We start from the raw sequence: 20,374 nt of genomic DNA on the forward strand, positions 1-20,374 counted from the left end.
TGCCAAATTTTTACCTTTTGTGCTGAAATTTCCCATGCCGGGTGTATGCCTCAGGCTGATTTTAGTTGGATGATATAGCCAAACTGGCTCCGCTGTTTCTGAGAACGGGGCACAAACAACCTTAATTCTAGCATTTCCTAACTTTTAAGCGCTTGATTTTGCAAACAAGCGTTCATTTAACTTTTTTTTTCTGGGTAATTTATATACAGGAAGAGTGCTAAATGCTGACTGCAGAACAAGAAATGGAATTAGCGCCTTATCTTTTAGCACCAAAATGAAAATAATGGTCTAGGGAGAAACTTGCAAAGTCACACCTGAGAAACTTGAATAAAACTATTCAGTTTTGTGACAGGGAAAGAACAGCAATCAAGTCAATCAACATCTCAGCTTTAAAAGTTCTGGCTTATGCTGTAAGCATAGCAAAGAAAATGAAAACCAGCACAGGTATCGCTGTTTCAGGCTTTTATAAACTGAACAGGTGTTATTACTGTCCTCTCTGTTTTCTGGCCTGTCATTCTGAAAGATGACTTTAGGACTTTGTGAAAATGTCGAATCATAGTTTTCAAAGAAGTGGCCTAACTCTACAAAATTTCATCAGTTTCTGGGAAACTGAGATCCATCATGCCCATAGGATGCCATGCAAAACATCAGGATATCATAGATGTTAGTAGTTGATTGTTTCATTTTTCCAGTGTTGTATAATGTGAAATGGGTGGCTTGCACAATTGTATGTGGCTAATCTATATATAAACGTACCTGATTTTTGAGGTACAACTGGCCAAATTAAGTGCATAACATCTGTGTGTACAATCTGGATACTTTCATTTACAAATTAGCCATATGCAGTTGTGCATGTCAATCATTGAGATGAGTCTATCTAGTTCTTTTGAATATATTTATATTTGTTTTCTTCAACTCCGCTTCTCCCAAGGATCTCAGAATGATTTTATAAACAGTGATTAATGATATTTCAGCACAAAAGTGAGAAACTGCAGATACATATTACAGAACAGACAACTAAGGCCGGGGTTCTCACCCTTAACCTACTATTATGGGAGGTTATGTGGACCAATCACGACCCCGTTCTCATTCACATAGCTTCAGTGGAAACTACGGTAATTACAGAGATGGAAAAGTAATGCTAACAAAGTATCCAATGTATGTTTAGCCAATGGAAATGAATAGGAGGAGCCAGCACAATGACCAACAGTTCTCTGTGAACCACCAGCAGGTGCTCCACAGACCACCATTTGGGAACCTCTGAATTAAAAGCTCAGGGTATGTCTACACATCAAAGAAAAATCTGCAGCTGGCCTGTGCCAGCTGACTCGGCTTGGAGGGCTCGAGCTGCAGGGCTGTGTGATTGCTGTGTAGACGTCTAGATGCTAGACCCCGGCCAGCCAGGGGTTTTTCTTTGTGTAGACATACCCCTGAGAAGCTAAGGCAGGGGTGGGCAAACTTTTTGGGCCGAGGACCACATCTGGGTGGGGAAATTGTATGCAGGGTTGGGGCAGGGGGTTGGGGTGCAGGAGGGAGTGCGGGGTGTGGGAGGGGGTGCAGCATGTAGGAACGGGCTCAGGGCAAGGGATTGGGGCAGAGAAGGGGTGCGGGGTGTATGACGGGGCTCAGGGCAGGGGGTTGGGGAACACGGGGGTGCAGGGTGCAGCAGGGGGCTCAGGGCAGGGGGTTGGGGTGCAGGAGGGGTGCGAGGTGCAGGCAGGGGTCTTAGGGCAGGGAGTTGGGGGGGGGCAGGGGACAGGAGGGGTTCGGGCTCCGGACCGGCGCCACTTACCTGAAGCGGCTCCGGGGTGGTAGCGGCGCGCACTGGGGCCAAGGCAGGTTCCCTGCCTGCCTGCCTGCCCTGGCCCCATGCCGCGCCACTCCGGGAAGCGGCTGGAACCACATCCCGGGGCCCGGGGCAGTAGCGGCAGCTGGAGCCCCATCCACAGAGCCCTGCTGCCGGAGCCCTGGGGAAGCAGTGGCGGGGCTCCGGGGACAATTTAAAGGGCCCAGGGCTCCGGCTGCCGCTACCGCCCAGGGCCCTTTAAACCACTGCCAGAGCCCCTGGCTGCCGCTGTTACCCCGGGGACGGGGAAGGAGGCACTTGCCGGTACAGGGTGGGCCGGGGCTGGCTCTGACCTCCCCCAGCCCCGCCTTTCTGCCCGGGGCCCCACTCCTTCTGGGGACCAGAGCTGGGCCGGGCCCAGCCCCGTACCGGTAAGTCCCTAGACTTACTTTCACCCCTGGGCACAGGGCTCTGCGCGCTGCCCTTGCCACGCCTCCAGGTACCTCCCCCAAAGCTCCCATTGGCCATGGTTCCCCATTCCCAGCCAAAGGGAGCTGCGGGGGGCGGTGCCTGGAGGCAAGGGCAACACACGGAGCCCTCCGACCCCCCGCCGGGGCTCCAGGGACATGGTGCCGGCCGCTTCTGAGAGCGGCGCAGTGCCTGTGGCACCACTGGGGGCAATCCCGCAGGCCAGATCCGGCCCACAGGCCGTAGTTTGCCCACCCCTGAGCTAAGGGTCAGATTTACAAAGATATTTGGATGGCTAACGATGTAAATAGGTGCTTAATGGGATTTTCAAAAGCAACTATGGGTTTGTCTACACAGGGACACTCAGGAAAATTAATCAGAATTAAGCAAAGGTGTCAATTTAAAGTGGATTAGTTAAACCACATCAAATCCCTATGTGAACACTTTTATTCAGAATTAAAGTGGCCTTAATTTGATTCAGTTTACTTCATTCTCAAAGTGAATTAAAGCCACTTTAATTCTGAACAAGAATGTCCACACAGAAGTTTAATGTTGTTTACTAATTCACTTTAAAAGTGAACTCAGATTAGTTTTTTCTGAGTATCCTCAGGTAGACAAACCGTAAGTGAGTTTGGCTCCTAAGAGCCATTGATTTCAATGCTTAGGAACTTTTGAAAATCCCATTAGGCACCTATCTGCATCTTTAGGTACCTAAATACCTTTGAAAATCTGTCCTTAAGTTATTTGCCCAAGGTCAGACAGTGAGTCATTGACACAGCCATGAACAGAACCTGAATACCAGCACCTGGTCCCTATTCCAACCACTAATGCACATCACATGTAAACCTTAGTGATTGAAGTTATTAAGTAAAGGAATGTTGTATGCTGTAGAGTGCTTTGTCAAATACTTTACACAAATAAAAGAGAATTTTGCAAAGACACTGGAGGAAGAAGCTTTGATTTCCAAAGTGTGACTGAGGATAAACAAGAAAATTAGGCTTGCTGCAGCCACTTGATTTATTCCCAGAGTCAAGAGCACTGATGATAAAGTGGTCCCAAATTACTTCATCAACAATTTACTTTTGCTTTAGTGACATCCCAGTGTGATTTCCCTTCATTTGTTCCCCAATACTGACATTTGTCTGATTCATTGTCAGTTTGGAAACCACCACTTTTCTCATAGACATTACCCACACCTCTCCAACCTGGCTCTAATTCTTTGTGGTTGCTACTCTCATCTTCTCCAAGACCACCAAACACTTCTCAAAAAATCAGCATCCCAAATCAATATTCATCAACCCTAGCCATGCTATACCCGTCTGTAAAGACTGTACTACACACAGTCCTTATTCTATGTGTATTGTACTGCACTAACTCATACCGTCTTCTTATAAAATATGATGATGGTTGCTATTCAAAACCAACAAACTGACCTACCTCACAGCTTCTGGGATAGGTACTTAGTTACTTGTTTAGTACAGCTTGTCTATCTCTTCAGTGACATGATACCATATAAATAATAATAGTGTTTAGTGTAAGAAACGTAATGCATTTAATCTAACAATATTCAATCTAGGAAAGCTCCGTCTAGCAGTTGCTTAAGGAAGCACTTGATGCAGACAACAGTAGCAAATGACTTTACAGGGTAGGTAGACTGTTTATCCTCCTGAGACCAAGGCTCAGTCTTGTCATTAAGCATTGACTATAAGCTCTTGAATGAGTGACCTTTGTTAGACCAAGCAAGCTGAACCCTTTTCATGCAATCTGGTTCACTTATATAAAGTGTAATTTCATAGCAGGCACAAATAATAGGTACTTCACTGAGATCAATGTTAACTTAATTAAAGCAGAAGGTGAAGCACTTGCAACCCTATCCTTTCTGTGTCTGGTTTTCTCTCCTTGTGCAGCACTGCAACTTTTATTATTACTTAATATTTACACTGCAGTAGCATTCAGAGATCTCAATCACTATTGAGACCCCATTGTACTAGGCACCGCACAAACACATATGAAGATACAATCCCTGTGCCAGACAGCTTTTGTGCTATGATTAGTCTTAGAAGCATTAGATTTTTAGTAGTCCATGTCAGTCAATGTTGATTTCACCAAACGCACAAACACTGATTGAAAAAAATATTTCTATCAATAATAACTGAAATTTACAGATAGGAAAAGTAAGAAAAATGCTGCTTAAGAACTTATTAGAGTTTGATCTAGGGATATTTACTTAATATATTAACGTGTGAGGTTGAGAATTTGTGTTAGAAGCTTTAACTTGTTGAATCTGATTGTCTACTGTCATTAAGTAGTTTTTGTCTGACCCTTCCCTCCTCTAATTTCCCACAACTATGAAAATTTAAATTGATAAAAATCAGAAAAAAATGCTTAAAAATAAACTACTATCTGTCAAAATCATAAAATAAAAATCAAATTCTACCAAGCCTAACTATGATCCATTGTTATAGCCACTGACCACTAGGGGCTGCTACTGAGCACAATTATGTCTGCTGAATCCACAGCCAAACTATCCACTGTCGTCTGTGCCCTCTCTTCCGCTCCACTTGGATGGGAGAGAGATGGGGACAAATCTGTCAAACGCTGCCTGGCTGATGGGAAGAACCTATCTGCAAGGCGGAAGTGATGGTGTAAGGGCTGGCCAAAGCAGGAGAGGAGCTGTAAGTGGCCTGCACATCCACTTCAGCTTCTGCTAAGTAGCAAAGCTGGGGCAAACTGCCAGGCAGCACTTGTTCATTTGCTTTCCTTCGGGTGGCTGCATAATGCTTTTTTCTGCTCCTGTGAACAGGCTTCTAATACTGTCTCAAAGGCTGAGACTCTGTGTGTGTGTGTGTGTGTGTGTGTGTGTGTGTGTGTGTGTGTAATCTGTAACTTTCTCCTTTGCGTTGCTCTGATGGCACTGTTTGTGATATCATCGCAGCAGCATGTCTTAAACCAGGAGGTGAAAACAGAGGCTGCAAAATAGGGAATAAAATATAAATAAATTATAAATCCACAACATTCAGTCTGAGTGCTTTTTAAAACCCCAGTTGGGAGTCTGCAATTCACCCAAGTTTACAATCCACAGAGAATCACTCTTTCATTTCATGCACTTAGGAGTGTCACCTGCTGTCTGAAGTGCAAGCAACATTAAAACAAATACAAAGCGGCATCTAAATTCACTGGTGGGTCTAAATTAGACCCTTTAAGGTCTAGAATTTTTAAACTATCAATGAGCTTCGCATGTAAACCACAAATGTTAAGCTATCTTGTGAACAGTTATCCAGATGATCATGAGGCTCCCTTCAGACGTTAAAGTCTAGGAGTCTATACATCATTACAGCTTTATGACTAATCCTAACTATGCATTTATTTATTTAGGTTAGGCAGGCCCCATTACATACATATAGCCACTGTAGATAACTTTATTGTAACTTTATGTCCTATTTTACATCTTCTGAAGTCTTCAGTTCATTTATGTGGTTTACACTGTTCATTTCTCCTACACTTGCTTTATCAGCAATTTTTAGTGCTTCTAAAAACATTAACACAGAAACCATCCAGGTTTAGGTGGCATCAGGGCTATGATACAAAATAAAAGCAGAGAAAATCAAAGTTAGCTTTTAAAATCCACAGGTACCTTGTCTAGTGCATATAGAGGGCACTGCCCACATTACCCTTTGAACATCACTGTATAGCAAGTACAGTACATTAAAGACTCCACACTATTTAATATTATACACAAAATAACTACGTTAAAAGAATATTAAAGTTTCAAAGTTAAGCACTCAAAACTTAGGAAATGTAAGAATTACAGTTGCCCGAGCAACCTTAGTTCAGCCCCCTTTTACATATGTATTATGATACAGTCTTTAATTGCATCGTTACATACTTTTTTCTCCCAGGACCTTTGCCCCATTCAGTGCACAGGATGGACCGTGCTCCTTCAGTGAGCAGCTATTAAATATTTTGTTTTATCTTCATTGTTCAGTGGCCTTATTTACTGCACACTATTCAAACCTAGCTCTGAATACAGAATACTTACTTTCCTCAGGGGCTTTTCTATGGTGCTCATCACTATAGTATCTGAGTGCTTCACAGACATGAATTAATTTATCTTCACAACATCCCTGTGATAATATGCCCTTCTTACAGTTGGGGAAAAGAGGAATTAAGGTAAAGTGTTCACTAATTTTGGGTGCCCAGTTTGAGACACCTAGGATCTGACTTTTCAGAGTGCTTAGAATTATATAGCACTTTGTATGTTCAAAGTACAACTCCCATTGACTTCATATATAGCTTAGTCTGCAAATCAGACCCCCATGTCTTAAACTGGGCACCCAGAAAAGGAGGAACACACAAATATTGACAACCTGTTAAAAGTTACTTGGTTGAAGTAACTTGCCCAGCATCACATAGGAAGCTCTGTGGCAGAGGCAGGGATAGAATCCAGTTCTCCAGGGCAGCATTCAATGGCATTGACCATGAGACGGTCCTTCCTCTTCCTGCAATTCCCTGCTTCATTCACTACACACCAACTTCTGCAACAAACAAGGCAGGGGTCCTAAAGGCAACATCCTCCTTTACTACACATCCCAGAACAGGTCCATCATGAGCACTGAATGAGCAGGAATCCTATAGAAAAATATAGTATATAATCACGTAATTAAACACTTCACGATGCATATGCACAAGAGGGACAAACTCAGGTTTCACAGGCTATCTTAATTCTGGCTTTTCCTAAATTTTGAGTAGTTAACTTTGTAATCTTAATATTCTTTTAATTACGTTTGTGTATGGAATGGCTCAGCGTTTTTTTGTTTTTTTTTTTTAAAGGAAAATGAAAAAATTCCCAGAAATTCCATGATGTGACATCATATTGATACCCACATTGTTCATCAGAAGGACAAGAATCTTTAAATTCACCACACAGACCTCTGCCAGTTGCGTTAATGGAGGAACTGGTAGGAGTACTATGTTATCATCCTCTGCGTGGACCAGAAGGGGATGCAATACTCACTTTGTCAGTGGATTTCACATGTATTTTATTGACTGCAAAGGAATGGTGAGACTCTGGAATCTTGGGTTCCATTGCAGACTCTGGAGAGAAGCATGTGCTATGACTCTTCTCCCTATTCCACCTTGTGTCCCATTCTGTCCAACCTATCCCTACCCCAGTCCTGTCTCTTTCCCACCCCTGGATCATCATACAAATCCCACTCTTTTTGCCTAATTAATCCCAATCTTTACTCTGCAGGCTTTGCATCCCAGCCCCACTCCCCTTGCCCCACCATACTTAGTCTTCCACTCTGGGCTCTCCTTCCAAGGCCCAGTCTCCCACAGTAACTGCATATCTCGCCATCCTCCTAGTCTCCTTGTCCAGCTACAACCAGCCTCCCCGTCCTGGCTCCTCGTCCAATCTGTCTCTCCTCTTCTCCTTCAGCTTCCAGTCATGCCCCCCCCAAGCCTCAGTTTCCCCTTTTCCTGGCTTCTTGTTCCAGTCACTCCCTAATTACAGCCATTAGTTTCAAAATTCGGGAAAGACCCAACTCAGAAACCTGCTTTGCTGCCTGAAACTGAAAGTTGAACAATGATGCATTGGGGGCCCCTGTTAACATTCTGTCACCACTAAATTGAATGGAAAGTTGGGCTGATCTCCAGATACTGCTAAGTCATCCTGGTCAAAGGTGTCTCATCCCAGAGGCTCAACAAAATACTTCTGAAAAGCAAATGTTTTGACTTTGGCATGGATTAGATGGCACCAAAAGATGTGCATTCAAAAAAAAAATCTAGAGGACATTGCCTCCAGTCTCTCCTACAAGAACTTCATCCCTGCTTCTGATGACACACATTGAACATTACACTGTACTAATAGATACTTGGAACAGTTCCCATAAAAAATAATTGTAATGGTTTGTAATGTAATGTAAAATGTAATGCAAAGTACAGCTTGCTTATCAAATGGTGTTGTCTCTTTTCTTGGTTATGGTTATTTAAGTAAATAATTTGTTTCATATTGGAAACAAAATGAATAAAATCCACCACTCTGTACCCTTGGCACACACGCTAACGGGGAGGAGGGTGAGATTTTGTGGGAGCCCCTTTCTGAAATATGCCAAAAACTCCAACTATCACGGGATCTGAGGAATGGAGGCCACAAGTGAAGGCCAATAGTCAGTTATTTCCCTGCACATTTCCTTCAGAGCAAATGATGCATTAGTTAATATACTGTACAGTACATGGAAACTGCTATACATGGGCACACTGTCATTGCCTCGAGCAAAGAAAAAGCACAGATGTCTGAAATTGCATCATTTTCCTTATTATGACAATATCTTTCTTGTGTCATTACCATAGCTCTCTGCTCCTACACTAGAACATCTAGCTGGTGTTCCAGTCAGTGTCTCCTGCATGGCTTGCTATTTCTCTTCCCTCTGTGTAATCCTAGCTCCCCAGCTCTGCATCATATCCTGACTACTATCTCTGTCTAGTATTGACTTCTCTTTCTTTATCTCTGTAGTGTTCTATTGCTCATCCTGTAACATGCCTCACACCATATTACCCCAGCATTTCCTAAGCTTACTATGAAACCAGTATTTCTTTGTTTGATTTTCCACCCCCATCCTAGAATATCATTCTTGCAGATCCTACAAATATTCCTCTAATGTTCCCATTGTGTATTCTTCATACTTCATTCCCTATATTTATCCCAGCCATATCACATCACCATTCATGAATAGTCTGATGAATTACTAAATTAAATGAACGACTGATTCAAATACCAACATGTGGCTACCAATGTAAAATATGCTCATAAAAGTAAGAATCTTATTGATTACTGTATATTCCAAGACATGACAAAAGAGAGAAACAATTATACTTAACAAACTTCTTAACTATAAAAAAAGAGGGAAGAAAAGTTCTTTAGGTTAGACCAAGATTCATCCTTCCTATAAAGAAAAGAAGTTTGCTTGGTGTTTATTGTAAAGCATTACTATAACAAAAAAAGAAGCGTGAAAAACAAAATCTGTAAACAGAGAGATTAAATTTGTAAACAGATTAAATTAAAATATGCTATACCAAATGTTACTGCCAACTCTTCCTATGGTTTTAAAAAGATTCAGTAAAAACAGTTTAGCTGCTTCCAAGAACAAGTTTAGGGAAACACATGTTGTTTTCCGAATGACTAAGTGGGACTTTCCCTACAATTGTTCTTCCTACAGAGGAACAATTATTCACTACAGAACTCTGATCTGATATTAGCACCATGCATTCTATAGGAAAAAAGTACATTATGAAGTAATTAAAAACTATCATAATAGATCTGCACAAGAAGGATGAATGAAGGTTACATGGGCAGCCTCAGTTCTGGCTGTTCCTAACTTATGAGTAAGGCTCAGATTTTGTCATGGATATTTTTAGTAAAAATCACAAACAGGTCAAGGGCAATAAACAAAAATTCATGATTGCCCTTGACCTGTCCATGATTTTTACTAAAAATATCCGTGACACAATGGGGAGGGAGGAGGGTCGAGCACTCACAGTGCCTGAGCCGCTGCGGGTGTGCCCCTCGCCGCCTGTCCCAGATTGGCAGCTGTGCAGGGGCTTCTGCCACCCGCAGCAAGTGAGAGCTCCAGGGTCGCCCTGCCACCCTTGGCAGCTAGGAGCTCTGGGGTCCCCCCATGCCCGCGGGGACTGGGAGCTCTGGGGTCCCCCTGCTGCTGGTGGCTAGGAGCTGCTAGGGCTGAGAGCTGCACAGATGCCTGCTGACAGCTCCAGCCCCGGGGCACAAAATATCACGGAGATCTCTAGAAGTCACAGATTCTGTGACTTCCGTGACTACCTCCATGACATAATCACAGCCTTACTTATGAGTGTTTGACTTTGTAATTTTAGCCTTTTTCAGGGGAGTTTATTTTTATACAATAGATACATATGTTGCTTAGGTACCATGGAGTCTGACATTATAGAAATAGAACAGACAGGTATTTTGTAATACTGATGGTCACAAAAAGATCTGTATTTATATTTTACAAACAAACACTTAAAAAAACCCCTCACAGCCATGCCAATAAATTTAAAAGTTATTGAGAGAGGCTGGCCATTCTCCTCCTGAATTGCATAGTATTACCATATCATGTGGAATCTTATTGTGTCATTAACCACATGGCTGTTGGATAACAAATACAGCCAAATGTGCATCATAAAAGTTTCCTAAATTACTGAACTTTATGATGCAGAAAATAAGGACTCTAGCCATAGAAGAAGCCACCCTAGGTCTACTTCTTACTGATAGGGGCAAATTGATTCAGGAAAAAAAATAGTAGGGAAGCAGGGAACCAATGGCTTGAAGCTATTTGTGTTCAGCATAGTAAAGAACTAATTAACAAACTGTAGCAATTTAAGAGTATCAGATTTCATAAAAAAACATTTAAGAAGTGAGGGGCAAGACCATAGAACCATGGCTAGCCAGAATTTTGGTAATATTTTTAACAACACGCTTACCATTGTTTAGCATCAGCATCACAGTTGCAGTAGTATTTGGCATCAGTACAATTGCGTTCAATGCCACAGGCACATTTCTGAATGCCCGGTCCAGAGCCACCCCAATAATAGTGCTTCTCATTGGCTTTTCCAACCCACCAGGTGTATGGATTCCCATCTGCAAACAACAAGAATGGAAGGTTAGATGCATCAAAGGTGATGGGGTCCACAATGCCACATAGCTGAATACATTGTCTAATATGTAAATGGTGTTAACAACACATAGCTGGAAAGTCATTTCACACAGCTGGAAAAGCAACATATCCATCATAAATGAACAGACATTCCACTGCAATTTAAAGGACACGGTCAGATTAAAACCACATTTTTATCTGTACTCATACCACCTTCTATTATACAACTTGAAACTTTTAAAATCTATTTTGCTTTTTGCTATTTATGCTCTTTGTTTTTATTGTATAAACTAAGAACAGTTTAACAGGCTGGAAGGGTTCACGTCAATCTCAAATTCCAGTTCTTATGCATTAGACAGATGATGCAATGTCTGGGCTACAGCTACTGTAGGAGAATATGTATTTGTTTTTGTTTTGTTTTAAAAATAACACCTCACTGGAAACTAATTTGTTTTCACTGGAAAATAAACACCTACACCATCCATAATGACAGGTTTCAGAGTAGCAGCCGTGTTAGTCTGTATTTGCAAAAAGAAAAGGAGAACTTGTGGCACCTTAGAGACTAACAAATTTATTTGAGCATAAGCTTTCTGATGAAGTGAGCTGTAGCTCACAAAAGCTTACGCTCAAATAAATTTGTTAGTCTCTAAGGTGCCACAAGTACTCCTTTTCTTTTTACACCATTCAGTGACTACTTAGCCAAAAACAAATTTTAAATAGGTGTTCCTGGACTCCTGTTAAGACACAAATCAGTTAAAAAGTTAGTCTTTGCAAGGAGATCTCAACTTTCCCCAGCTTTTCCATTGCATAGACCCTGTCCTGTGATATATTTATACTACTTGGCACAAAGTCTGTAACCTTAAATTTTCCCATATTACTGTACATTTCCACATAATATTGCTGGACAACCGAACCCATTACTCTCAGATGAAGAGAACCCTATTTTCTGTACTGAAAAGTATTCTTAGCAGAGATGACCCTGTTCAAAGCCCCAGTTTGGCAAAATACTTAAGTATGACTTTAAAGCATGTGAATAATTCTATACAGTTCAGAGAGTTCCATCCACTGATTTCATCCAAGCTACAACAGTATCATAGAACTTGGTTTACATAACTACTACTTAAGAAAAATATTCCTCCCAGTAATGTACCATAAATAATATATTCCACTTAAATGAAATGAGGCCACTTCTAAATATTTTACTTATTAAGCTTTTCAAAAGTAAAATCCTCCTTAATGTTCCATGCAGTTTTTCTTCTTAGAAATAAAACTGAAAGGCTTTAATCATTTAATTGTTGTGCTTTGCACACGTGCATGTACAAGCTGAAACTGCATCCATAACCCTAAAAACATTCACCGGACAATGTAATTCCATCCTCCACACTGTAAATCTTCTTCTATCCTCCAGACGTGTTAAAAGTAAACCACACTGAGCCCCAGAGAGGACTAAATTCTGTGACAGGAGAGCAACCAAATAAAATCCCTCCTCAAAATAAAATCACTCTATTTAATGCTTTTGAATTGTTAAACATAATACAAGAGTCCCATTATTGAATATACAGTAATGTGAAAAAGCAGTAATCACCTAGGGCTTTATGATTGTTATGCTGCACAGCATAGTCACTCCGAACTTCACAGCAACAGTAATGGATATGGTAATAGACTGACTCCATTCTAGGATCTAAATTGGTCATTTTAGCTTCTGTGACTTGATTATCATTGAAAGATATTAAAAATGCTGAGGGTTATAGAGGGATATGTTGTGTGACTATTCTAGCATCATTTCAAAGCTGCTATAAAAATGTCTAGGATATGAGGTTACATTGCTTTGGCTTGCAAAAAGTTTATTTAACCAGAGATATTTTACAGGTAAATGTGTTTTCCAACAGTTTATGTTTTAATTATTTTAATTAATGCAGCATCTAGATACAGCAATTTGGCCACTTGGAAATTATATCATAATTTTGCCATATTTGAGGACAGCTTGTAATTTAAGTACCCTATTATGAATGCTTTAGTATTAGCTGTTCTGTGAATGAAACAGAGCTCTGCTTGTTCACACCTTTCAGATACAGCAAAACCGCATGCTCCTCATTATCAGCACTTCAGTAGGAAACTAGCTTGCTAATTAGAGTACCAAAAGGAAAGAAAATTACCTAATTTTTTCAAAAGAGAGTGAGGATTCAAAAATTCAGAAATAAGCAGACTTATTTAAAATAGGAAAAAAGCAAATGGCCGAATAGATGAAAGCAAAAGTAGCACTTAAATACGATAATGATGGGTGCAATAGAAAACCAGAAGACAGAATGGAGGAATGACGTGTGCTACAATTCTTTTAATGATAGCTGGTATTAAGTTTTAAATCTAGAACATGTTTGGAAACTTGGACAGAGTAGTTTTTCAGAGTTATTGACTTCAAAGCAGCTATGCTGATTTATAGATAATTTGGCCCAGTCTGTATGCAGCTGTCTTGATCACTGTTGTAATGATTATCATTTTGTCTCCGACATTTACCTTTTAAAACTTCCTAAATAAATCGATAAAAAATTAAAGGACTTTTGCCTTATGCAGAAACACATCTGTATTCAGGAAAGCACTTATACACATGCTTAAGTCCCACTGAAGTCAATGGACTCTGGTCTGTTATTTAGAGGGCATTCCAATTCCCCACCCCCATTTGCATATTTTGCAGTCAGCATCACGGATTACTGAAGACAAACACTGCTTTTTAGAATACTAGTAAGATGTACCTCCCCTTGCATTTCCCTTGTCATCGCCTAAACCATTCTGTCCTGTGCCAGCCAAATGAATCTTGTCCCATTCCACCCCACTACTGCAAAAGAAGTGAGGTTAAGCTTTTGCCCATAGTTTTGATGAGATCCTTCAGGATGAAAGATGCCATACTCATGTAGGATATTAATACACAGAGTATAACAAATGTATCAGGTACTGTATGTACCAAGAGGCTGAACAGGGTAAAAGGGAAAAATAGAAGGGAAGGGGGAAAGAATAAGGGAAGATTCATCATGGGACAAGTCATTATTTTTATTGCCAGATGGCAGCAACCCTACCTTTAGAAGAAGAACCACTCTTCTCCTCAACCAGCCCCATCTGATTTTGTATTGGTATAATCATCCATTCAGGATGTGTGTACACTCTCATTTTACAGTGCATTTATTTCTATTTAGGGAGAGAGGTTTATGTGCTAATGGGAAAGGAACCAGCTAAACAACTGATGTAGTGAACTCCAAAAAGAAGGATGATCAAGTCATCAGGGGAAATTGTTCTAAATATCAGAATATTTCATAATCTCTTATTATGCTAAGGATATTAATGTAGTTGGGATGAGTTTTAAAAGCCATGCACTTTTGTTAACCCTCCCCCTCCCACAAAAAAACAAAACAAAACCCAACCTCAGGGGAAGAAGCCATGTATAAATAATACATTCTTTATGTCAAATATATTATTATACTAGGCATCACCAGGTGGCACTGTTACACAGTCTTCAAAGTTATTTTTCTTAGTGTGCAAGCAAGCTTTGACTCTTAGGAAGACATGCTGTATTGTTGTCAGTTTTGGGTTGTGCCAGGTTTTGTGAGGAAGCAGCTTCAGGAGAGAAAGAGCTGGGTAAGGAGCAGGAGAGTTTACTCTCTGCCTTGAGCTCTGATTGTGTCAATTCTTCAGAAGCAGGGTTGCTTCCTGGGAATGGGGCTTCGGTGCTGGGCTGAGATTCCTAGAATGGCCCTCTGTGCCGCTTGACCATTTCATTTCAGGATTGGTGTGTATATATATACGCAAATAAAGCAAGGTACACTTAGATTACAGCCTGACTCCACCTCGCTGATTTCCGCTACACTGGAAAGTCATCTTGCAAGTCCCCAGACATCGGCTGCAGAAGAGCAATACTGGTGTCAGGATGGGCTACTGGTGTCGGAAGAATGGGCAAAAGTATCATGTCTGAGGCAGCGCAACAGCCTCAGATGTACGGAAGTGCGGGTAGTTGCATCTTGTAGCAACAGTACTGACTTCAACAGTGAAAGGAAAAAGCTGGTTCTACATAAGGATGGGTATAAATGTTTGGCTGGAGCACCAGGCTTGAACCACATTTTTTAAAGATTCAGATCTCTCATTTAATTTCCGCACATTTGCTGGTTATGCTGCTAGGCCCAGCACCTCTAATGGCCCCCGGGATGGACTTTGGTGAAAATGAATTGAACATTTTAATGCTTAGTTAAATCAAACTTTAACTCTAACCTAATTTTTTGAGGTTTTCCGCCTTAATAATCCTAGGTTTTTAAAGCAGCTGGCTACGAGGGTTTTCTTTTAGAGACAGTGTACTTTCTCGAGCAAGAGATTCAGGCAAGGAGAATAGACTTTGGGAGCCTCTTAATATTCCCACAGATCTTGAGTATCATAAAAAAAAAGCCATTCCTTGCTCATCTGATAAATATATCTTCTTGTGAACCATTTCATTTAATATGAAAACATTCTCACCAAAGCTAATGTAGTATGAACAGAACTCATAACGGTCAATAATATATTTATTTCTGACATAGTAGAATAGTCTTATAACGTATGACTTTCACGTGAACACTTTGTATTCTATTGAACATTTAATAGAACTCATTATTTCTAAATACCATTGATTAATAAAAATGTGATTAACTTTAACATTTTAGGGCCATTGTTTCAAAAGTGATTAGCATCCATGATTAGGGCTGCATTTTTGAGAGATCTCAGGTTCCTAAATGTGAGCTATCTAATGCAACCAGATATTCAAAAGATCTCAGCACCCAGCTCTGAGAACTTAACCCTAAGATTACTGATGGCTATACTGATCCTAAATGACCTGTGTTCCACAACACCAATAATTAATTAAGCTTTCTTCTAACCCTGCAAAGAGCCTCAACAAAACACTGCCTACCACCTCCTCTCCCCTCTGCCATTGGTGCATCTCCTGACTACCATCTACTTTGGCCCCTTGCCAGTTCTGTTCCCAAAACAAATGGCTATATGGTCACAGTGAGATAACCTGTGTCCTTGCTGGGGTGAGACAAGCTGAAACTTGCTCAGAGCAAGAATTCCCAAGTCTTTCTGCCTGTAGATTCCAGAAACCTTCTCAGATCCCTTGTAGACTCCCTCTAGAAGGACCTTTAAATCACAGCACCCGACTTTCAGACCTGCTGAGCACCTGCAAGTCCAATTAAAGTCAATGGCACAGCACCTCTGAAAAAAGAGGACTATTGAAAACTTTGCAGCTAGAGCCCATCTCTAATTACTACACTTCCTTGAGTCTCCACAAACAATTAAGAATTAATTTACTAAGCTGGATCCCTTTGTTCTACACACAACAGGAACAGCTGCTTGCTGTGAGTTCATTACAGAACAGCTCCAACTATAGCTTGCATGTTAAAAAACTCAGTAATAAATACCAGGGAACAAACAACTGTTACGCTAACCGACACATAATCCATACACCTCTAACTCCTTGTTAGAAAGGTCTCTTCTGTTCAATTCTATGTAAACTGAAAAGCATAAAACAACAGGAGATACACTGCCTGCCTAATCTTTGTTATGGGCAAGGTAAGACCAAAGATGTCCTCCTAAAATATTCGCAGTACCACATAGCTGTAACTTTTACAGCACATTTTCTTCATTGATGCAAATAGTTTATTGTATATCTTACATTACATAGGACAACATGGGGATTAAATAGGAACTGTGTGTGGTTGGGTGGGGGGGACAGTGGGAATTCCATTCGTTTTAGTGGAAACGTGTATGTAAGGGCAGGTAGAATTCTGCCATTGTGTGTGTGTAACATTCTTAGGGTACCTTCCATATTATGTTATTGGCTTTGTGTGAAACTATAGTATAACATACAGTAATTTTATCCTCTACCTTTTGGTTTTCAGCCATGGCCTGAACTCTGTGTGTGTGTGTGTGTGTGTACATGCGCACATGTGCGTGCATGCACATGAGAGGATGACCACGGTACAGCTGTAGTTCCAGGAGAAATTCTGGCTGACTCAGCCAGAATTCTTGTTGGGGAGCAGATGTTGGTGGAATAATTGTCACTGTTTGAAAGGGTACAACATGCCAGCTTGATTCCATGCTTCCAAACATAGAGGGTGCTTGGGCCATGGCCCCACTCTCACCTACCCCCTCTTTACTGCCCTTTTGGTGTGTCTGCAACCCTAATCCATGTAGGTCCAATCAATCTGGACTATAATGTGCACACTGTTTGTCCCTCAGCTGTTACTGCTATCTGAGAATTTACCATTTGTCAAACACATTGGTTTGAGGATGATGAGAATCTCGCAGGTTAAATAAACACACACATTTCAATTAAGTGTTTTCTGAATAGGCAAATTACCTCTCAAAGTTTCAGTGCATGACCAATGAAATTTGCATTATGTACACACTGAAGATTTAGTTAATTTTATGCTTATTTTATTTTACTTTAGTTTATTGATATTCTGATGGCCAGCCCCTGTGATACATGGAAGCAACAATGCCATGCTGATGGGACACTTAGTAGGATTACTGCCCCTGCCTAATGTCATGAGAGTGGTAGCACAAGAGAATGCAGCTGCTGACTGGCCTCACAATGGGAAAAGAGCAAAAACTGAAAATACTTCTCTGTAGGCAGATTCTGCTCTTATTTGCACTGGTGCGAATCATAGATACTCAGGTCAGAAGGGATCATTATGATCATCTAGTTTGACCTCCTGCACAACGCAGGCCACAGAATCTCACCCACCCACTCCTGCGAAAAACCTCTCACCTATGTCTGAGCTATTGAAGTCCTCAAATCGTGGTTTAAAGACTTCAAGGAGCAGAGAATCCTCCAGCAAGTGACCCCTGCCCCATGCTACAGAAGAAGGCGAAAAACCTCCAGGGCCTCTTCCAATCTGCCCTGGAGGAAAATTCCTTCCCGACCCCAAATATGGCGATCAGCTAAAACCCTGAGCATATGGGCAAGATTCACCAGCCAGGTACTACAGAAAATTCTTTCCTGGGTAACTCAGATCCCATGCCATCTAACATCCCATTACAGGCCATTAGGCCTATTTTCCCATGAATATTTAAAGATCAATTAATTACCAAAATCATGTTATCCCATCATACCATCTCTTCCATAAACTTATCGAGTTTAATCTTAAAGCCACATAGATCTTTTGCCCCCACTGCTTCCCTCGGAAGGCTATTCCAAAACTTCACTCCTCTGATGGTTAGAAACCTTCATCTAATTTCAAGTCTAAACTTCCTGGTGGCCAGTTTATATCCATTTGTTCTTGTGTCCACATTGGTACTGAGCTTAAATAATTCCTCTCCCTCTCCAGTATTTATCCCTCTGATATATTTATAGAGAGCAATCATATCTCCCCTCAACCTTCTTTTAGTTAGGCTAAACAAGCCAAGCTCCTTGAGTCTCCTTTCATAAGACAAGCTTTCCATTCCTCGGATCATCTTAGTAGCCCTTCTCCGTACCTGTTCCAGTTTGAATTCATCCTTCTTAAACATGGGAGACCAGAACTGCACACAGTATTCCAGGTGAGGTCTCACCAGTGCCTTGTATAATGGTACTAAAACCTCCTTATCCCTACTGGAAATACCTCTCCTGATGCTTCTCAAGACCGTATTAGCTTTTTCCACAGCCATATCACATTGGCGGCTCATAATCATCCTATGATCAACCAATACTCCAAGGTCCTTTTCCTCCTCCGTTACTTCTAATTGATGCGTCCCTAGCTTATAACGAAAATTCTTGTTATTAATCCCTAAATGCATGACCTTACACTTCTCACTATTCAATTTCATCCTATTACTATTACTCCAGTTTACAAGGTCATCCAGATCCTCCTGTATGATATCCCGGTCCTTCTCTAAATTGGCAATACCTCCCAACTTTGTATCATCCGCAAACTTTATTAGCACACTCCCACTTTTTGTGCTGAGGTCAGTAATAAAAAGATTCAATAAGACTGGTCCCAAAACTGATCTTTGAGGAACTCCACTGGTAGCCTCCCTCCAGCCTGACAGTTCACCTTTCAGTAGGACCCATTGTAGTCTCCCCTTTAACCAGTTCTTTATCCACCTTTCAGTGTTCATATTGATCCCCATCTTTTCCAATTTAACTAATAATTCCCCATGTGGCACGGTATCAAACGCCTTACTCAAATCTAGGTAAATTAGATCCACTGTGTTGCCTTTGTCTAAAAAATCTGTTACTTTCTCAAAGAAGGAGATCAGATTGGTTTGGCACGATCTACCTTTTGTAAACCATGTTGTATTTTGTCCCATTTACCATTGACTTCAATGTTCTTAACAACTTTCTCCTTCAAAATTTTTTCCAAGACCTTGCATACTACAGATGTCAAACTAACAGGCCTGTAGTTACCCGGATCACTTTTTTCCCCTTTCTTAAAAATAGGAACTATGTTAGCAATTCTCCAGTCATATGGTACAACCCCTGAGTTTACAGATTCATTAAAAATTCTTGCTAATGGGCTTGCAATTTCGAGTGCCAATTCCTTTAATATTCTTGGATGAAGATTATCTGGGCCCCCCGATTTAGTCCCATTAAGCAGTTCGAGTTTCGCTTCTACCTCAGATATGGTAATGTCTACCTCCATATCCTCATTCCCATTTGTCATGCTACCATTATCCCTAAGATCCTCTTTGGCCTTATTAAAGACTGAGGCAAAGTATTTGTTTAGATATTGGGCCATGCCTAGATTATCCTTAACCTCCACTCCATCCTCAGTGTTTAGCGGTCCCACTTCTTCTTTCTTTGTTTTCTTCTTATTTATATGGCTATAGAACCTTTTACTATTGGTTTTAATTCCCTTTGTAAGGTCCAACTCTACTTGACTTTTAGCCTGTCTCACTTTATCCCTACATGTTCTGACCTCAATAAGGTAGCTTTCCTTGCTGATCCCTCCCATCTTCCACTCCCTGTATGCTTTCTGCTTTTTCTTAATCACCTCTCTGAGATGCTTGCTCATCCAGCTTGGTCTACAACTCCTGCCTATGAATTTTTTCCCCTTTCTTGGGATGCAGGCTTTCGATAGCTTCTGCAGCTTTGATTTAAAGTAATCCCAGGCCTCCTCTACCTTTAGATCCATAAGTTCTTCAGTCCAATCCACTTCCCTAACTAATTTCCTTAATTTTTGAAAGTCAGCCCTTTTGAAATCAAAAACCCTAGTTGCAGATTTATTTTTGTTAATCCTTCCATTCAGTTTGAACTGAATTAGCTCATGATCACTTGAACCAAGATTATTCCCTACAACCATTTCTTCTCTGAGGTCCTCACTACTCACCAAAACCAAATCTAAAATGGCATCCCCTCTAGTCTGTTCAGCAACTACTTGATGAAGGAATCCATCAGCTATCGCATCTAGGAAAATCTGAGCCCTATTATTATTACTAACACTCGTCCTCCAAT

General features: G+C 41.0%; 1 protein-coding gene across 1 annotated transcript in view; it reads right to left on the reverse strand.

Moving 5' to 3' along the window:
- CNTNAP2 (contactin associated protein 2) overlaps nt 1-20,374 on the reverse strand; it is a 1,647,636-nt gene that overhangs the window by 296,696 nt on the left and 1,330,566 nt on the right. Inside the window, exon 14 of the mRNA XM_037889980.2 lies at nt 10,754-10,910. Within this exon, the coding sequence (XP_037745908.1) occupies nt 10,754-10,910 (157 nt within the window). The remainder of the gene's footprint in view (nt 1-10,753; nt 10,911-20,374) is intronic.

Source organism: Chelonia mydas, chromosome 2 (assembly GCF_015237465.2).
Source record: "Chelonia mydas isolate rCheMyd1 chromosome 2, rCheMyd1.pri.v2, whole genome shotgun sequence".
In the NCBI taxonomy this organism is placed as follows: domain Eukaryota; kingdom Metazoa; phylum Chordata; order Testudines; family Cheloniidae; genus Chelonia; species Chelonia mydas.